The sequence below is a fragment of the Notechis scutatus genome, chromosome 2 (assembly GCF_049901735.1).
Source record: "Notechis scutatus isolate UNSWTSFEM ecotype Mainland chromosome 2, rNotScu1.2, whole genome shotgun sequence".
NCBI classification, from domain to species: domain Eukaryota; kingdom Metazoa; phylum Chordata; class Lepidosauria; order Squamata; family Elapidae; genus Notechis; species Notechis scutatus.
Window position 1 is genome coordinate 46,404,618 of NC_142010.1, and position 19,735 is coordinate 46,424,352.

General features: G+C 34.5%; 1 protein-coding gene across 8 annotated transcripts in view; it reads right to left on the reverse strand.

Annotated features, from left to right (window-relative positions):
* Positions 1-19,735, reverse strand: part of NR2C2 (nuclear receptor subfamily 2 group C member 2) — a 55,001-nt gene that overhangs the window by 23,610 nt on the left and 11,656 nt on the right. For 4 of the 8 annotated variants that reach the window (XM_026678431.2, XM_026678441.2, XM_087954656.1 and 1 more), the window contains 4 exons: positions 6,434-6,544; positions 5,712-5,912; positions 5,099-5,201; positions 633-812 (listed from right to left, as the gene is read on the reverse strand). In XM_026678431.2, the coding sequence (XP_026534216.1) occupies positions 633-812; positions 5,099-5,201; positions 5,712-5,912; positions 6,434-6,544 (595 nt within the window). Of the gene's footprint in view, positions 1-584; positions 813-5,098; positions 5,202-5,711; positions 5,913-6,433; positions 6,545-19,735 lie in introns of all 8 variants that reach the window. The other 4 variants (XM_087954655.1, XM_087954653.1, XM_087954654.1 and 1 more) reach the window with 1 other exon arrangement.

The following is a 19,735-nucleotide window of genomic DNA, read 5'->3' on the forward strand; positions in this document are numbered from 1 at the left end:
ATTTCCATCAATCAATATACCAATTGAAACATTTTGGAAATAGAATAGAGTTAGAAGGCCAGAATAGAGTTGGAGGTCTTTTAGTCCAACCCCCTGGTTAGGCAGGAAACCCTTCACTTCAGACAAATGGTTGTCCAATCTCTTCTTAAAAACTTCCAGTGTTGGAGAATTCAGAACTTCTGGAGGCAAGTTGTTCCACTGATTAATTGTTCTGTCGGGAAATGTCTCCTTAGTTCTAAGTTGCTTCTCTCCTTGATTAGTTTTCACCCATTGCTTCTAGTCCTGCCCTCAGGTAGGAGAATAGCTTGATTACCTCTTCTTTGTGGCAGCCTCTGAGATATTGGAACACTGCTATCATGTCACCCCTAGTCCTTCTTTTCATGAGACTAGACATACCCAGTTCCAGCAACCATTCTTTATATGTTTTTTACTGTTTCATTTACAGCACAAACCTCTGAACATTTGAAGATTTAAATGTAAAGCTCAGCCAAAGCTTAGGGTCAAACAGAGTTTGACTGGGACTATGCAAACAGTATATCAAATAGTAGAAATAATTTTAATCATAGAAATTACCAAACTCCTACCCTTTATTTTTTGATAGAAAAGAAACATGTTATGGACTGTAGACTCACATTCCATTTTCATTCCCATCTCAAGGCATTTTTTGAGCCGACAAAACTGGCAACGATTCCTGTGGTGTTTATTGATGATACAGTCCTGGTTGCTACGGCAACTATATGTCAGATTTTTTCTCACACTTCTTTTAAAAAAGCCTTTGCATCCTTCACAACTGACAGCACCATAATGACGACCTTAAAAAAGAGGGGGGAAATCTAAGAAACTATGATTACAATAAAAAAGTACATTTTAAAACAATTTTTATTTATGCAATACTCACTGTTCAATGGTTCTGTCAGTTTGCTTTTAACCTTATCATTTTTATGAAATTTAATTTTTGTAAATCAAAGGGCTTTCCTGGAGTTTTTTAGGTTCCACATCATAGTAGCACTGTTTTATATTAGTGCAGTAATTAAACTAAGACATATTTGGTTTATATGCCAGTTAGAAGCCACGTATAGTCAGTCTTTCAGTTACAATGGCAACTGGGGCTCGGATTGTGGTAACTAAATGATAGTTGTAAAGAGTGATATGATAACACCCTATCACTTAGCAACAGCAATTCAAGTAGTCCCAGATGTTATCATAACTCTAACATAATTCCACCTCCCTTTAATAAACAGGAAGTAGAAGAAGGGGGCGGGGCTGAGCATAGGCTGCCCATGAGTTGGGGATGTGCTATAACGCAGTGTAAGCGCAGGGAAGCTGGGAAAGAAAGGTTCTGTTAACATGATTGTGGGGACACTGCAGTGGGTGGAACTTTGAGGTTATAAGTCCTTTCATTCAACGTCAGCATAACTTTTAATAATAACTGAAAGAATAGTCGTAACTTGATAATTATCTATATGACATTCATTCATTCATACACCTTATCTGTTTGTTGCCATGAAAGCACTCAGAATGGTGAATAACTCAGAATGATGTAAAGTCAAGATATAAAAACTATAAATCTTTAACAGAGCCATCAGCCAAAGTTATGTTAATGCTGTCACTTAAAGCAAAACATGCAGACACGCTGCCTGCCAGTTGAGATAGAGGTGTGGCTTCTTCCTTCATGGTTCCTTAATTAGGGTACTGTTTCTTTCTTGATTGCTTATCTGGTGCTATTTCCTACTTTAGGGGGGATTTCTTGATTATATCTTTTAAATTGAACTGTTACAAACATCCTCAATTTAACTTTGTAACTCAATTTATGACTGTATACATAAAGTGGGCCAGTATGTGACTGGAACTATTTTTATGAGGTTTTTTTTTTGAGTCAGTTGCTAAGTAACTGCCATGGTCGTTTTTTGTTGGAAACCAGAAGTAAGTGCAGAGTTTTCAGCAAAAATGGCACGGAGCCAGGCTACTTATGGAACCAGCTCTGTCCCATCACATTCGCCTGTACCACCCAATCGGAAAGGGAAGATATGTTGTAGATCCTATCAGTTAAAGAACTCCCACTGACAGGAAGAGAGTCTTCTCTGCCATTGTCCCCGCCCTTTGGAATATTCTTATCCCAGAGGTGAAGCGGGCCCTCTCTCCTGGCCTTCCCAAAAAGAATTAAAACATGGCTCTTGCCCTGGTGTGGGGAGCTCAAAGGAGAACACAGTCATGGGATTGGTTGGTATAACGAGAAACCTCTCTTTACCTTTGTCAACTAATTTTTAACAGGATGTAATTATTCATGCCTCCTTAAAAATGTTTATAATTTTTAATTTTAAAACCTTAACATTGTAATTTTCATATAGTTTTATATTTTAATGTTTTATTTTATGCCGCCTGATGTCCCTGTTTGAGGGACATGGGCGGTTTATAAATATGAAATGTAAATTAATAAATGAATAAAAAATTCAATCATTTGCAGTATTCTGCAAATGGCTGTAAATACAGACCAGTTGCTGAGCGCCCAACATATGATCATGTGACAGCAGGGGAGCATTCATCAGAAATGGGTCCTTTTAGGGGAGCCTGTTGTAACTTTAAAAAGTCACTAAGTGGCAGGTTGTAAGTTGAGGATATCTGTATGTAAATACAATTTATTTCTGCTTTTTGATGGTTGATTTGTCAATGTGTCAAGTACCCAAGAAATCCCTGGCATCTTTGGATTTGACAATCTCAAATATCAAGTTTCCCAATTGAAATTGTGATTGGATTTGTTGAGAAATGAAGGATCTTTCACCATGACACAATGGGTTCTACCAATTTTCTACATGTTTGTCCCGCATAATGATTGTTAGTTACCTAGTTTGGTAATCAAATATCTGCAAGGAAAACAACCAAATTCAGAAAACAGTAAGAACCCAACAGTTAACTCTAAACTACATTTATTGTTCAGTACTCCATTGTGACGTTATGAGTCTTGTGAAAACAGAACTAGAATCTTGTCAGAACTTATTCCTGTCTGGAGCATATTCTGATACGGCTCCAGATTTGGTTGTGCAGGTGTAATGGTTTGTACCTGCAAAGTTGATTCTTGCAAAATATGCTCCAATTTTGCCTTGAAAAGCTGAAGCAAAGAAATAATTATGCAGACAGGTAATCTTCAATGTACACCCATTCATTGAATGACTGTTTGAAGTTGCAACAGCACTGAAAAAAGTGACATGACTGTTTTTCACACTTACGACCGTTACAGCATCCCCATGGTCACGGGATTAAAATCTGGACACTTGGTCACTGGCATGTATTTATGATGGCTGCAGTGTCCCAGGGTCACACAATCACCTATTGTGACCTTCATAGAAGCAAAGTCAATGCAGAAGCCAGATTCACAATTGTGTTACTAACTTAACAACTGCAGTGATTCACTTAACAACCGTGACAAGAAAAGTTGTAAAATGGGACAAAACTCACTTAATAACCATCTTAGCAATGGAAATTTTGGGCTTAATTGTGGTTGTAAGTCAAAGACTACCTGTAATTACTATTAATAACAATACGAATACAAAATAAATATGCAAAAATAATAGTGGCTATCTCAAAAATAGTGTTGTCCATATTTCAATAATTATATAAAAGTAAACAAGCTTAACCAGTGGTGGGATTCACATTTGTTACTACCGGTTCTGTGGACTTGGCTTGGTGGGTGTGCCAGGGGAAGGATACTGTAAAATCTCCAGTCAGAGGTGGTATTTGCTGGTTTTCCGAACTACTCAAAATTTCCGCTACCAGTTCTCCAGAACTAGTCAGAACCTGCTGAATTACCACCTCTGAGCTTAACCTAACCATTATATAAATAGTTTAAAATATGATTGCTTTATTGTTCAGTCCTAAATAAAAGGTTGTATTCTATAAAGTTGTATTGTTGTATAAATGTTCCATTTGATATACAGAGTATAATTTAATTATTCAAAGTACTATTTATTTCTTGTCCAAATTTATCAACATACAAATTTATTTATTATTTTAGGGTTTATGATAAGGCAAAATTTGACAAACTTTACTCAGACAGTTTATAGGGGATGGGGAGAAAAAAGTTCTGAATATTTCTCATTCTTGACCATGAAGCTTTAAAGAATTAAGTCAGTGCTCTTTGCCTATTCCTTCAAAAAATGCTCACTGACAAGTATAACTTTTTAAAAATAAATACTTATTGAACTAGTATTACCCTAGTATTCTCAAGTTTCTTTTGTTCTGGAAAATAACTGAAGAGCTATGACTCAAGCAGAAGGAATTAAAATTATTCTGACCAATTCAAAATCTAGATAGTTAGCATTCACCTTCTGAAGAAATCTGCACCCAATAAATTAGTACATTGAAGCATTACACTGGTACCATTCATAGCCTCATCTTGATTTGAAAATCCCCTACCTCGTTTTTATTAGAGTGAGTCAACCAACTGAAAGTTCAGTCAAAAAGACAAAAATGAATGAAAGCTTCTATTTGTTCTTCAGAACATTTGTTGTATTCATTGTCTAGTGATCCTTTTTTTGTCCTATTTTGAGCAGAGCCAAAATCACTGTGAGTCTTGTGCTCTTCACCTTACTTCCTTTGAACTTAAGTCCATTTTTAAAAAAATCAAATGAATTTTCCATGGAACCAAAAGTATTAAACATTTGATTGAGTCAGTCTAAAATCTTCCTGGACATTATCTTCTATTCTTTTGCTCTGAGACCAAACCAATACTTCAAAAATTAGATCTCCTCTCCTTAGTTGTACCACTTTGCTTCCTTCAACACTCCATGAAATTCCATTGTTAGGCAACACAATTTCTGTGATGCTGCCCCTGGGAGCTCTGGAAGATATTCTCACTGCATATGTGACTAAAGGGTACAATGTGCACATAGGGGCCAGGAAGTCTATGGAAAATAAACAATATCACTATTACAATATTGACATTAAGTCAGGCTTTTTAAAAACTTTCTTGAAGAATCCCCACTGCTACCAAAACAGTTTCTTCTGTTTTTATCTTCAACAAACCTGCCTTTCAGTGAAAGATTAGTACTGTGTGTGTGTTTAAGCAAATGTGTCTTTTCAACCAAGTAGCTTGGCATCTTACCTGATGCTTTGTCTCCACAGACAACACAGTACTCTACTACCTGTGGCCGCTGGACATCAGTTTTAGCCAATAAACGTTCCACAGAGGCAGAGTCAGTAACAATCTAAAATGAAACATTTAAAAGGAGTATTATTTCTATATAACACTGTATTTAAAAGATACTGCAAATTTTTAAACACAGCTGTGCCACAGTTGTTCAACTGCAAAATGAACATGCAGAAAGGGGAAAAATATGGAAAAATAATTTTAAAACACAGTATAGCAAGCCAGCAAGGAAAAGGCTTAAAAGTTTACATGGTAATTGATAGCATGATACGGTTATAGTGATTCATACACATGGCAGCCATCTACTAAGTGCCTCAAAACAATGAAAACTATTGCCCCTTGCCTTGTTTGCATAGTATGACAATGTTGATCTATATAACCTTAATCACATCGCCTCTGTTTTGAGATCATCTGATTTTTGTTGAGCTGATAGTATTTCAGCAATATGATGTGGAGATTAGAATATAAATTCTACAGAAACATGCTAATGAAAGTATAAGCCATCTTTCTGCATGCTCTTAAGTCTGAATATCCAATATATGTATTATTCTTTAACTGTGGTATATACCTGTATTCTGCCTGGCACAATATTATCTGTGGTAGTAAAAATAAGTTGCTTGGTATTAGAAGTCTCAGGTGCAGCTAGTATTACTTTCCCTGTTCCAGTACCATCTGGACTAGCAAGTATAAATTGTTGCTTTGGGGATACTGATGAATCCACTGCTGTCACTATTTGAATTTTCTGCCCTGTTTGCTGATCTGTAACAATCTATAACAAAAAGAAAAACATGATTATGTGAGAATAAATTTAATACATTAAAAAAATAAGTTTAACAACACTAAGTTCACTTTTAAGAATTATATGCCATTATTTAAGGATGTTGTGTTTCCTGTTACCAAATGATGGATGCAGCTTAGGCAAAAAAGAAAAAAAGTGCTATATTAAAAATGAAAAGATTCTATCAATGGTTATTTTGAATATATACATGATTACTCAAAATGAAACAAGAAACTGTCTTCAAAAATGTACTGTCCACCAGTGCATACAAAAAGGAAAGAAGGTTCTCTCATGAGATGCTTACAAAGACACAGTTCCAATAATAAAATAAAACCTCCCAAGTAGTAGAACACTTTCTCATAATAAATCTGCTCTTTGTACAGTCACTAAATGACTATAAAATTACATAAATTACATAAAAGAAAAAAGAATATTATAATACTCTAAAATTTGATGCTACATATTAAGCAGAAAGAGATGAAACAGACTATATTTAGAAGACAAATATCTACCTGAATACGCTGCGGTGACGATACAGTGGAGTCTGTGGAGATTATCTGGATGCGCTGGGAAGGGCTGGTCATCACTGGAGTTTCAGATAAGGTTGACTGGACAGTTTGAACCTAGAATGATTTATGAAAAAAGACTTTACACATGGCAAAACAGTACAATGAATATAATTTAATATAATTTAATAAACATTTTATTAAGTAATTGAAATCTTTTGATTGGGGGACTGTACAGCAAAGTACATGTTCAAGATTCTCCAAGTTATAAGGCACTTATTTTTCCTCCAAATTCCAAAGAATGCCTTCTCTAAGGGCTTCAGAAGAGAAGCTGGTATGCTGAATGTGGTATCCATGACTTTTTTTTTTTTTTGCATCCTTTCCTAGAACCTTCCATCAAGAAAAGCTTCAGACACATTGCACTAATAAAACTGTTTTCCATGCATTACCATTCTCTTCATAGGGAATCCAGGAAATGGGATTCAATTACCTGTATCTTTGGATGTGAGGGCAAGGATAGTTAAAAATATATAAATAGAATTGATTAAAAAGAAATCTTCTTTAAAGATAATAATGTAAACTATTCAGAGACCAAAATATCAAGTACATTATATTACAGCCCAATGCAACAGCTAAGATAAATGGATAATTAAATAATTATTAAAATTAGAATTGTTTTTAAATTAAGTTTATGGTCAGAAGACAAAACAGAAGATAAAACTAAAATACTACAGGTATTAAAGCAATCAGGAAAACAAATAAAGAGCATTAAAACCAAGCAAACAAACCAAAAGGAATACAAATCACCTTAGAGGAAACAGATTAACAAGATTGCTATATAATTAACTGTCTTACAGCAACAGCAATTATAAGAAATCTGGTAACCCTTCTACAAATATTTACTGAGCTGTCAGCTAAAAGAAAGCAAGTGATCTATCTGATCTTGGTTGACTATATGTCATGTCCTGAAAAAAAAAAAAACTTCAAGAGGACCTGTGTAACTGTTTCTATTTCCTAGGGGCACAGGTAAAATCATTCTTGTGTTGGAACGTTTTGAAGTCTTTCTTCAAAGAGGATGGCAAAGCATTACCACCCCATAATGCTTTATAGTCCTCTCTGGGCAGTTTACAATGTCAATATTATTGGCATATTGCCGCCAACAATCTGTGTCTTAATTTTACCAACCTTGTAGGGATGCATTATAAGTATACTGCACCATCAGCATATACAGTATACACATAAAGATAAAGGGTCTCCTATGAGACAGACTAAGGCTGTTTGATAAATATTTTGAATGAGAGAACAGTTTGCCAAACATAGTGTAACATGTAAAATACAGGTTATGGACAAGTCTTGATAACAATTTATTTATTTATTTATATAGAAAGCCAATTTGGTCTAGTATTGAAGGCACCAGGCTGGAAAGTAGGAGATCATAAGTTCAAGTCCCATCTTAGCTACATACACCAGCTGGGTGACTTTGGGCCAGTCACTTTCTCGGCCCAACCTACTTCACAGGGTTGTTGTTAAGGGGAAATAGGAAGAAGGTATGTTGGATATTTGCCACCCTAAGTTATTTGCAAAAAATAATAAAGGTAGGATACAAGATAAATAAATAATGATGGCTGTCAGATCTATCCGATGTACTGACTCCACATCATGACGCCCAGGTTTTTAAGGCCTTACAGAAGACTGATAAGTTCTTTCTTTCTTATTTTGAAAATAAGAATTATTTAATTTAAATATCCTTTTATTTTACAGTACTGACTATATTTGTCATTTCCAAGAAGATGGCAAGTTAAGAGACATTAGTCATCAATCTCCTTCCTTCTAACTTGTCTCTTAGAATCGTAGGAAGGAGGAATTCCAAAGAAAATATTACTTGGAACATTATTTTATATAGATAAATGTGGTCAATTTAATAGTTCAACTCAGATGGAAATAGTTGGGGATTAACACACTTATTGCTATATTTCAATAGTGTGGCATCTATATCTACTTAAGGTATCATGGTAAGAAACAATTTGCTATAACAATATAAGGCAGTACATGCAAGACAGAAAGAAAAAGCCTAAAGTTCATGCAGTAAGATGAGTCCATTGTTTGATATTATGTGTCAATCTTGACATTCTACCAAAATTTATTTTCAGGTTCACATGAAGGCCTAAAAAATATCTTATTCAAATGTTATATATACATTTTACAATACAAGCAAGCAAATGGAACGGGAACTTTCTGGGTCACACAGTACATTATTTTTGGAAGTAAATTGTATCATGTGTTTCAAAAATAAATAAATACATGGAACTCAAATATTCAGATAAATCATTTTAGTATCCTTTCACATAAATGTCAAAAAGAAATCAATTATATATAGCAATAGCAATATCACTTGCTTTATAGGCCTGTCTAAGCGGTTTACAAAGTCAGCATGTTTTACCCACTTTGGAAGGATGGAAGGCTGAGTCAACCTTGATTTAGATATTAAAAAAGTTGCAGTCTAAATAACTAACACACATTAGTCACAATGCAGCCTGGAATTTTGGCTGTAAGATGTTGCACTCATAAATCAAGATAGCACATGACCAATTTGATTTTATAACTTATTACAACAATTGTAAAACAAGTTACTATGGCCAAAAAGCAAATCACAAGTTAAGTCTGAAGTTATGACAGAGTCCCCCAAGGTATTTATGAGCAACTTCTGAAGTTCCAAGACTCTCATCCCATGGCCACATGATCATGTCAGATCTTTAGCAGGCAGCCCACATTTACGGCAGTATGCAGTGTCCCATAATCACATGATGAGTTTTGCTGGAAATTGGCATTTACTTCCGGTTTTCAGCAAAACTGTCCTGTAACAAATTATCAGCGTACTTAACCACAGTGTTGACTTTATACCAATTGCATTGTTTTAATGGCTACCATAAAAATAGGTCATAAAATCGGGTCATGTGAGTGAACCACTTTATGATTGTTATGAGTTATGGCTTAGCCTTATATTATGGTCATAAGTCAATGACTATTTGTAGTACTGTACACAGTTCCAAAGTCTTTTTATTTTAAACACAAATATGTTCCTTTTTCTAACTTATTTTAACTAGAAATACAATGAATAACAACCTCAAAAAATGCTCCATGAAATGCTATCTAAAAATGTTTTTAAGTCTATAGCTATAAATAGATGGGCAGCATCACAGAATGAGCCAAAAACTGTCTACTATAATCTATATTTTTATACAAAATAAGGTTATTTATTTATATGTTTATTTATTTGCTGCCCATCTTTGCAGTGCACTGCTTTGCAGTGACTCTTGGTAGTTTACAAGATTAAGATATTTAGGGTAGATAAGTTATTTGAAGCTTTTCAGCTTGGTTCTTGTTGTTATATTGCCAACATTTTTAATTAAAAGAAACAGACCAATGATACAAATATATCATACAAGATGCCACTTATAGAGGAATAGTGATTTCTCCCCCCTCCAGAAGATGGTTAAAAAAGCACAAATACTTTTCATTCAGAAAATTGCATGGCATTTTGGAAATGGACACGAAGTACAAGAAATGTCAGATGTGCCATTGAAGAATTATTTGCCACAAGCAATAATATATATCTAGTTCTGTTAAACAATTGACATTTGAAATAAAATAGGCACATATATGGATTTACAGTTTTAAATTTTAATTTCAAACAGTTTTGTATTATGTGTGTATATGCATGCATTAATACAATGAATATAACAAACATTTTTCTCCTTACTAGTTCACCTTTACATATCTTAGTCTAAAACAGCCTTTTGGCAACCTGCTTCTGTCCAGATTGTTTTAAGAAAAACACTCATCATTCCCAGCCACTATGGCCAATAGTAGTTTTAGAAAGTACTAATTTTGAAAAGACATTTTGCATTAGACAATTTTGAAATAGGAAAGCACATAGTTTGCTTAGTACTAGACTTCTTCTTAAGGAATGCAGTAATAATCTGACTTCGATAATGCAAAATCAAACACAGTAATGCATTTTATCAGACAATGTTAATAATTATTGTGACTGTTATAAAAATAGTTACAAAGTATGAATTAACATTATGTGTTAAGGAATATTGCTTACCATATAGAGGATATGAAGCAGTAAAATATATCAATAACTTAGAATTATGATTAAAACTGTATGAAAATAATAGCCTTTTCTAAACACTTAAAATATTCCTGATTTGTAAATCCATTCATTTTGTAAAAATATTAATAATCTACTGCCAGTTTAAATTATGGTAAAATGTCATTTAATAAAAAATTACTAAAATAATGCATAAACAAATACTACTTATATATTCTATATATTCATTTAAAGAAGAATCTTAAATCTATAATAATCAGAATTATTTGCTTCAAGCTTGAAACTATAGACTTCAATACTTACAGTGTCAAATCGTTCTGCAGTTTTATTTACATTTTTCCCAAGCAAAGATCTTTGGGCAAAACAATTGAAGAAAACTGAAGACATCAGTTTTATTGTACTCCCAAAGGTTGTATCTGAACTCCATTTATAAAGAATCCAGTGATAAAATGACAGAATTATTTAAAAATGCCCTCCCCATGACCCCTGCTCCTCTGAAGGTCAAGTACACTATCATTCCCTGTAACCAAGGAAGCAGAATCGACGTGTTCCTGCTGTTTTGCCAGCTGCTGAAGCAGTTTGTCTAATAATACAATTAATTTCACTGGGAAAGATGTACCCAGGTTACAGAGCTTCCTCCTTAGTCTATCCTGGATCCAACTATGATTATTCAATGAACAAAATCGTAAACTTCTTCAGATAATAATTTTGTTAGAGAATATACTGCATGCCAATAAAATGAAACAAGAAGACAAACTTTTATTGTATTTTGTTTATGAATCATCTACCATCTTCACAGCTTATTAAATTAATCTTTTAAAAATAGTCTTTATTAAATTGTTGCATGCCCATCAAAAATATATTCAAATTCATTTACAATTTTATCTGTAAAGTATTTACTGGAAAAGTATAAACCCCCATTTTAACTCTTGGAAGAGAACTACTGTAATTTAACAGATAACATAAGAATAACATACACTTCAGGAAACTATGTTGATTCAAAACTCAAATAATTGGTATGTTGCCAAAGTATTATTTTAAATATTATTTTCATTTGGTTTATATGTAAAATGAAATAGTCTATACATTGGAAATAAATGAAAATGTCCATAAAAGTGGATAACACAAATATAGTCATATAAGCGATTCCACGAAATACTGAATGTCAATATTAGTCAGAATGGAAGTAATTTTGTTTTATTGCACAAATTCCTTAAATCATTCATGACATTGCCAAATAATCTTTTCTCTACAAACATCTGATTCTGACCCGTTAGCTGAACAATGATATTTCTGTCAGGAAGTTTATTCATGTTCTCACCTTTTTTGGACCACCATTCAGATATATTTTATATACAGATATATAAAAAGATACCTTCTAAAACTGACAGAAATTAGATCATGGCTTGTAAAAGTCAAATGATAACTACCTCCTTTCCATTTAGTGGCTATTATTCTTATAGATGTCCAATAAATATTCTCCTCCAAGTTATCTGCATATTTACTGAGCTGAAAGGGTACTTAACTGTGTCAAGAGAAAAAGCAACAATCCTTTTCATGATGTCCATGAACTTCAGAATGTGGACCAATTTTGATCATCAACTTTCTACTTTAGTATTGGACAATAGAAAACTGTTATTTTGTTTTGCATCTTCAAAATGAACATCCTCTGAATTATCTGTGTAGGAGATACTTGGAAAAGCTACTAGATATCTTTAAATAATAACTTACTACTTGCTACTATGAACCAAAAGGCTGACTTTGTAGTTATAGAATCAAGTCAAAATATGCATTTAGAAAATGTACAATATTTTACATGGAACATCCTCCAACTACTAATCCCCTTGAAATAATAGCAAATGAAATCAACAGTGTGGCCATTTTGGAGCTCAGGTATATTCAAAATAGTGCATGTGCAATAGTGCAAGCCTTCTATTCACCTGATTTTTAGCCTTTTTGTTCACTAAGACTATTTCTTAACCTGATTTTTAATGTTTGGAGAAAAAAATTAGTTAGGAAACCAATTTACTACAAAACATCAGCAGTTAATATGACTTATTTTAAAAGTGCTTTTTGATCACACATAGGACCCAAAGACATTAAAAAAAATTAAATGGTGCATAGCTGCAGCCCAAGGTTTTTTCTGGAGGTATGTCTATTTGCTCAGCAACCAAACAACAACAATAAACAAAACAAAAAACCCTTTCAACTAACAAAAAGCTCTATGAAAGGCAGAAAAAAGCAACCTCAACAATCTGCCTTCTGGTAAACGTCTAATTTAGTAGTCATTTTGTGAAAAGGACAGGCTTTTCTGTGGTCATGTGACCCTGGGATGCTGCAAATGACTATAGATTGCTGATTGCCCAAAATGCAATCATGTGACCGGGAGGAGGGGCTGGTATATGAACTTAAACTTTAACTGAGTCATAAGTTGACCTAGAGAGGTCTATCATAATTTCAAACAGTTGCAAACTGACCAGTTATAAATCAAGAACTACCTGTATTTGTACATGGAGCCCATTTAGATTGTTTCCATTGAAGTATGCTAAATTAAGGGTGTTAGTATATATTTTTTGCAATGTTAATTTTCTTATTACACATTTGGATATCTTCTATAGCAAAATGCATAAAATGGATATTTCATATAAAGTTGCAAGGAATGATTTTGGCTGTCATGTCTAATGCTTGACTCTCATTTTACAGTAACTCTGACAGATGGCTGCTTAATTTCTGAACATATGCATGGAACCGAAACTCGCTACTTATTAGGTAACTGGTTCCAATGTTATGCTGTTCTTAATATTACGATTTTTTCCTAACAATCAGAACCTGCATTCCTAGAATCTGAACCCAGTCTTGCAGTTTGAGACAAAGGAGAATAAATTTTGACCTTTCTTTGTATGTTGAAGTTTGGAATTCAGTAGAAACCTTTTTTAGAAGGCATGCTCCACTATATTAGGAAAATGCTGAAAAAATAAAGTAACTATGCAGTAAAATGTCTCATATATGCATAAATAAAATAACGGGGGTAAGTGGGTCTTGGATATAAAGTATTGGCTTAGCTGGCCAACAATAAATACTAGCAAGCATTCATATTTGTTGAAATAAAGCTGAATTTATTAAGACCAAAAGACGAGAAATAGCAGATGAAGTGAGGGATGCAATGGATATCCTTTTGTGGTGACTGGAAGCTGTGGGGGATCCGGATGGGGGATAAAGATTTAAATTGAACCTAGTAAGATGGAGTGGCTGTGTTCAGGAATTTATCATCTTTGGTCCTGGATGGAGTTGGACTACCCCAGAAAGACTCGCTGGGTAACTTGGATGTCCTCTTGGCTCCACAGCTCTTGCTCAGAGCAGATGGCAGCATTGTGTACCAGATATGCCTCTTCCTGGACAGGGAGGCCCTCTGCTTGATCACTCATGCCCTGGTCATCTCCCGATTGGACCTACTGCAATCCACTTTTCATGGGACTACCCTTAAAAAGTTTCTGGAAGCTTCAACAGGTGTGTGGAATGCAGCCACGTGAGCCATACTGGATGTCCAGAGAAGGGTGCATGATACCTCCTCTCCACGAACTGCACTGTGTGCCAGTTTGCTTGCGGGCCCAATTCAAGGTGTTGATTATTACCTATAAAGCCTTACATGACATAGCGCCAGGTTACCTACCGAACTGCTTCACACTTCATCACATCAGTCAGTCCCACTAATTCAGACATGGAATACATGCTACTGACCTTATCAGCTAAATAATTTCAACTGGCGGGGTCTAGGAAGAGAGCCTTTTCTGATGCTATCCCTGCTTTGTGGAACATCTCTGGAGGAATGATGTTCCAGAGAGAGGGAGCCACAACAGAGAAGGCCTTCTTCTGGGTCCCACCATGTATATCTTCCTCAGGGATAGGACCCGCAGCATTCCCTGCCCCACCACTCTGATGGGTTGGATAGATGTGACCGGCAAGAGACGGTCCTTCAGATAACCTGGTCCCAAGCCACAAAGGGCTTTAAAGGTGATAACCAGCACCTTGAATTATACCCAGAAGCAAATCAGCAGCCAAAGCAGCTCCTGCAGGAGGTACATGTGCACACTGGGGTCTGCACAAAACCATGTGTGCTGCTGCATTTTGCCCCAACTGGAGCTTCTGGATGCTCTTCAAGAGCAGCCCCATGTAGAGCATGTTGCAATAGCAGAGGTCATCTCAGAACCACTGCACCATATCTTTCAAAAATCCTGGAGCACCGGGGAACTACCAGAGGACTGGAAAAGAGTTGATGTGGTTCCCATCTTCAAAAAAGGAAAAAAAACAGACCCAGGAAACTATAGACTAATCAGCCTAACATCAATAGCTGGGAAGATACTGGAAAAGATAATAAAAAAAACAGATCTGCCAACATCTAGAAACAAGTAAAGTAAGAACTAGCAGTCAGCACAGGTTTCTTAAAAACAGATCATGCCAAACCAATCTTATTTCATTCTTTAACACGGTGACTAAATTAGTAGACCAGCAAAATACTGTGGACATAATATATTTAGATTTCAGCAAGGCATTTGACAAAGTAGACCACAACCTATTTCTTAGTAAGCTAGAAAAAAGCGGAATAGATAGCACCACCACTAGATGGATTTGCAACTGGCTGGCAAACCGTACTCAACGAGTAGTCCTTAATGGGTCTAAGTCTACATGGAGGGAAGTAAGCAGTGGGGTGCCACAAGGTTCCATCTTAGGCCCAGTACTCTTCAATATCTTCATTAACGACTTAGATGAGGGAATAGAAGGGGAACTTACCAAATTTGCAGATGATACTAAGCTGGCAGGAATAGCTAACACCCAAGAAGATAGGCTCAAGATCCAGACGGATCTTGACAGACTAGAACACTGGGCCATATCTAACAAAATGAAATTCAATGTAGAGAAAAGTAAAGTCCTATACTTAGGCAAGAAAAACCAAAAGTAACATACAGACTGGGTGAAACCAGTAGCAATAGCAGTAACTGTGAGAGGGATCTTGGAGTCTTAGTGGACAACCAGCTAAATATGAGACAGCAGTGTGTAGCAGCAGCCAAAAAAGCTAATGCAATCCTAAATTGTATTAACAGAGGGATACAATCAAGATCAAGGGAAGTACTAATACCACTCTACAAAGCCTTAGTAAGACACACCTAGAGTACTGCATCCAGTTTTGTTCACCACATTATAAAAAAGATGTTTAGAAAAAGTACAGAGAAGAGCAACCAGGATGATTAGGGGACTGGAGGCTAAAACATGCAACGAACGGTTGCAGGAACTGGGCTTGGCTAGTCTAGAAAGAGAAGGACCAGGGGAGACATGATAGCGGTCTTCCAATATTTGAGGGGCTGCCACAGAGAGGAAGGGGTCAAGCTATTTTCTAAAGCACCCGAAGGCCAGACAAGGAATAATGGATGGAAACTGAACAAGGAGAGATTTAACCTGAAAATAAGGAGAAACTTTCTGACAGCGAGAACAATCAACCGATGGAACAGCTTACCCCCGGAAGTTGTGGGAGCGCCATCACTTGAGACTTTCAAGAAGAGATTGGATTGCCATTTGTCAGAAATGGTGTAGGGTCTCCTGCTTGGGTGGAGGGTTGGACTAGATGACCTACAAGATCACTTCCAACTCTGATTATCTGTTAAATAGTCAAGATGGGAAGTGACTAGGGCATGAGTGACTGTGAGAGGAGGAACTTCAACACTATTAAGGCATCCTTTCATGTACCTGAATTGTGCCACATCCCCCTCAGTCTTCTCTTTCCAACATTTTTAATTTCTTGTAATACTCTTATCATCTGGGCTGCTTTTCTACCCAATGTCTGAATCCTGCTTCCACTGCGCAACACAGAACAGGGAAACAATTCTTGAAGTCTGAACAAAGTACAATATAGCAGAACTATTACTTATCAAAAATTGGAAGCTATGTTTCTATTGATGCAGACTAAAATTGTGTCTGCCATTGGTGCAGTCATATCCTTCTGCGCATATCCAGGTTGCAACCAACTACTATCCCTAGATCATTTTACAACAAACCATGCAATTCATTTCCTTCCTTATACAAATGAATTTTGGATTTCTCTTCAGTTTTTTCTCTGTATCATCTGCAGTGTTAAAGAGCATTCTCTTTATTTCTTCACCCAACTCATTAACAATAACAAAACAGGACCAAGAACAGTGTAGTACTGCCTCCATTACTTCAGCTTGTTAGAAAACCATTAATAAGCATTGTTTATGTAGGATTTTCAATTTAATGTATTCATTTAATTATCTTGCTATCTAGACCTTATATAACTGGATATTCATTTGGAAGCTAATGACACACTTTTTAAAAGATTTTCAATATCTCGCCTTTATTATTTTTTTTATAAATAACTCAAGGTGGTGAACATACCTAATACTCCTTCCTCTTCCTCTTTTCCTGATAACAACTCTGTGATGTGGATTAGTCTGAGACAAAATTATTGACTGGCCTAAGGTCACCCAGCTGGATATCATGCTTAAGGCAGAACTAGAACTCACATTCTCCTGGTTTCTAGGCCAGCACCTTAACCATTAAACCAATATGACTCTTTTTGTCACTGGTTTGTTGAAATTGAAATATATTTAAAAATAAGGATATATTTAAAAGCACGTTGTCAATATGCTGTTAAAATTAGGAAATGGCGGCAGAGGCAGACTGGTGGAAATAATATCTTTTAATTTAGGTGATCCTATCCTCAAACCCATCTTCCATTGGTTGACATATTTACAATGGAAAGATTCAAATTAGATAAAAAGAGTTATGGATTTGACTTTGTGAAAAATGAATTAGAAATCCTACTGTGTAGTAGTGATTAACATATTATTGCTAATGTTTGTAAATCGTTATTGAAGAAACTTTGGATATAATGTAATGCTGAAACAATGGGAGAATATGTAGACAAAATTATTTTTCAAAAAGAAGAATTTTATAAGACGATGTATCATTAATATTTAACACCAGATAAGTTGTCAAGAAAAAAGTTGTCATAGAAAATAACACCTTTTAAAGATATTTCAAATGAATGTTAGAATTGTAAATGTAAAAAAGGAACCTTTTATCATTTATGGTGGTCAAAAGTGGTTTATGGTTTAAAGCAAAGAAATATTGGAATAGGATTCACATCTTACTACAAAAGATTCTCAAAGTGAATATAAAGAAAAAACCAGAAACTTTTTCTTCTGGGTCTAATGGAAAAAGACTTGGGAAAAAATGGAATTTTGATGTTATATATATCGAAGGCAGAACAATTACTTTACGAACAAAAATGGAAGGACAATTTGATGCCTAAAATGGATGCAAAAGCTAACTGAGTTAACAGAAATGGCCAAATTGACTGCTTTGATTAAAGAAAAAAAAATACAATTACTTTTGTTTCTACTTGGAAACCACTTCTGGACTTTGTGCTTGAGATGGAAAAAAATGAAATCCTGGTTTTGGGTTTTACCAATTAACAGGTTTGTTGTTACTGAAATGACTAGTTTTATATTATTACATAAAAGATAAAAAGTTGAGGAGGTTTGATATTATTTTATTCTACTGCACCAAAAGGAGTCAGAAGCCAATGCCTTTTCTTTCTTTTTTGCTTTGCTTCACACTTTTCTCCCTCTTTTTCCTCCCCAATTTTCCTATTATTATTTTTTTGTATTATATATTATAATTATAAACTAATAAAAAGAACAGTTTGAACAGAAAATGGAAAAAAAAAGAAAAAAGGGAATAAAGGATAAATTTAAAGGCACACTATCAATGTGTTGTTGAAATTAGGATATATTTAACATTCCGCAATCTAATAATAATATTAACTAATTAAAAAAACTAAACTAGAAAGCTTTGTTCAAATTCTTTACGATTAGCATACCAACATGCTTATGTTTCCTTTATGACCTCTTTAATCTTCCTGTAAAACTTTATATAAAACTTTTTTTTTTTTTGTAAATTTTATTTGAGTTTTCACAAAGAGGAAAAAAAATACAATAAAACATCTTATTTGAAAGCAGCATAATCCCGGGTTACGTTTCTTCATACAGACACAAATTCAGGTTCATGCTCATTTTTATATTCTATTCCATATCTTATTACTATTTTACATTTTCTGCATAGCTTCTCCCCTCTTTTAATTTTCTCAATTTTATTTTAATTATCTCATCTCAATTCAAATCATTGTATTTATATTTTTTGTCTGTCCCGTTTCAATTATCTATTATTTTTTCTCATTAAACAAAGTTTCTCCTGTAGTTACTGATTGGAGTATGACGCCTTTATATCTTTTCCCTAAAATTGTAACATTCAATATAATACATAACTTCCATTCGGATTCTGCTTGGTACATTCTTAAAATACACACTGTATTCTTAAAAAAAGAAAAAAATATTATAAATGTATATAATTAAAACAACATTCCATTCTAATTCAATTCTATCATTAATATTAATATTCATTAAAGTCTTAACATCTTTAACATTACTTTTCAATTAAATATCATACTTCTATGGGAACAATTATAAGCTTTCCATAGTTAATTCCCCCCCTTCACTTATATTTTATAAAACATTAACTAATTAAAATGTTCCCGTTCCTTCCTAATTCAATTTTCTCATTTATTTTATTTCACTTATTTTATTCAAACATTTCACTAAATTACACTATTTTATCCCTCATTTTAATCATACGTTGTTTCCAATTTTCTAAAGTTATTTCTATTACTAATATAACAATACAATCTTATGTACCTTTACAGAATCCCTTTTTCAGTTAGATTTTCACCCACTATCTCTAAATAGGTCCTGTTTCTCTTTATCTTGCTCTGGTCCTTTGCAACTTCTTTTCCTTTCCTTCTTCCCTCTCTTCTTCTCTCTCCCCTTTTTACCCCTTTGTCTCTCTACCTCTATTTCTCTCTTCTGTATTCCCCTTTTCTGTTGCTTTCCAGTATTATACTTATTTTTCGAATTATTTTTCTTTTCTTTGGTTGTTTTTTTAAGTCTTAAATTCTCCATTCTCTTCTCCCCCTTTCCTTTTTCTTCCTCACATAGAATTACTTGTTCATTAAAGATGGCTTCTTCTTTATCCCAGTCTTCTTGTTTTGCAGTCTTTTCTCGTTGTTTCTCATAGTTCCAAATCTCCATTTCTAAGAATTGAAAGACGAAGCCAAAAGAACCCTT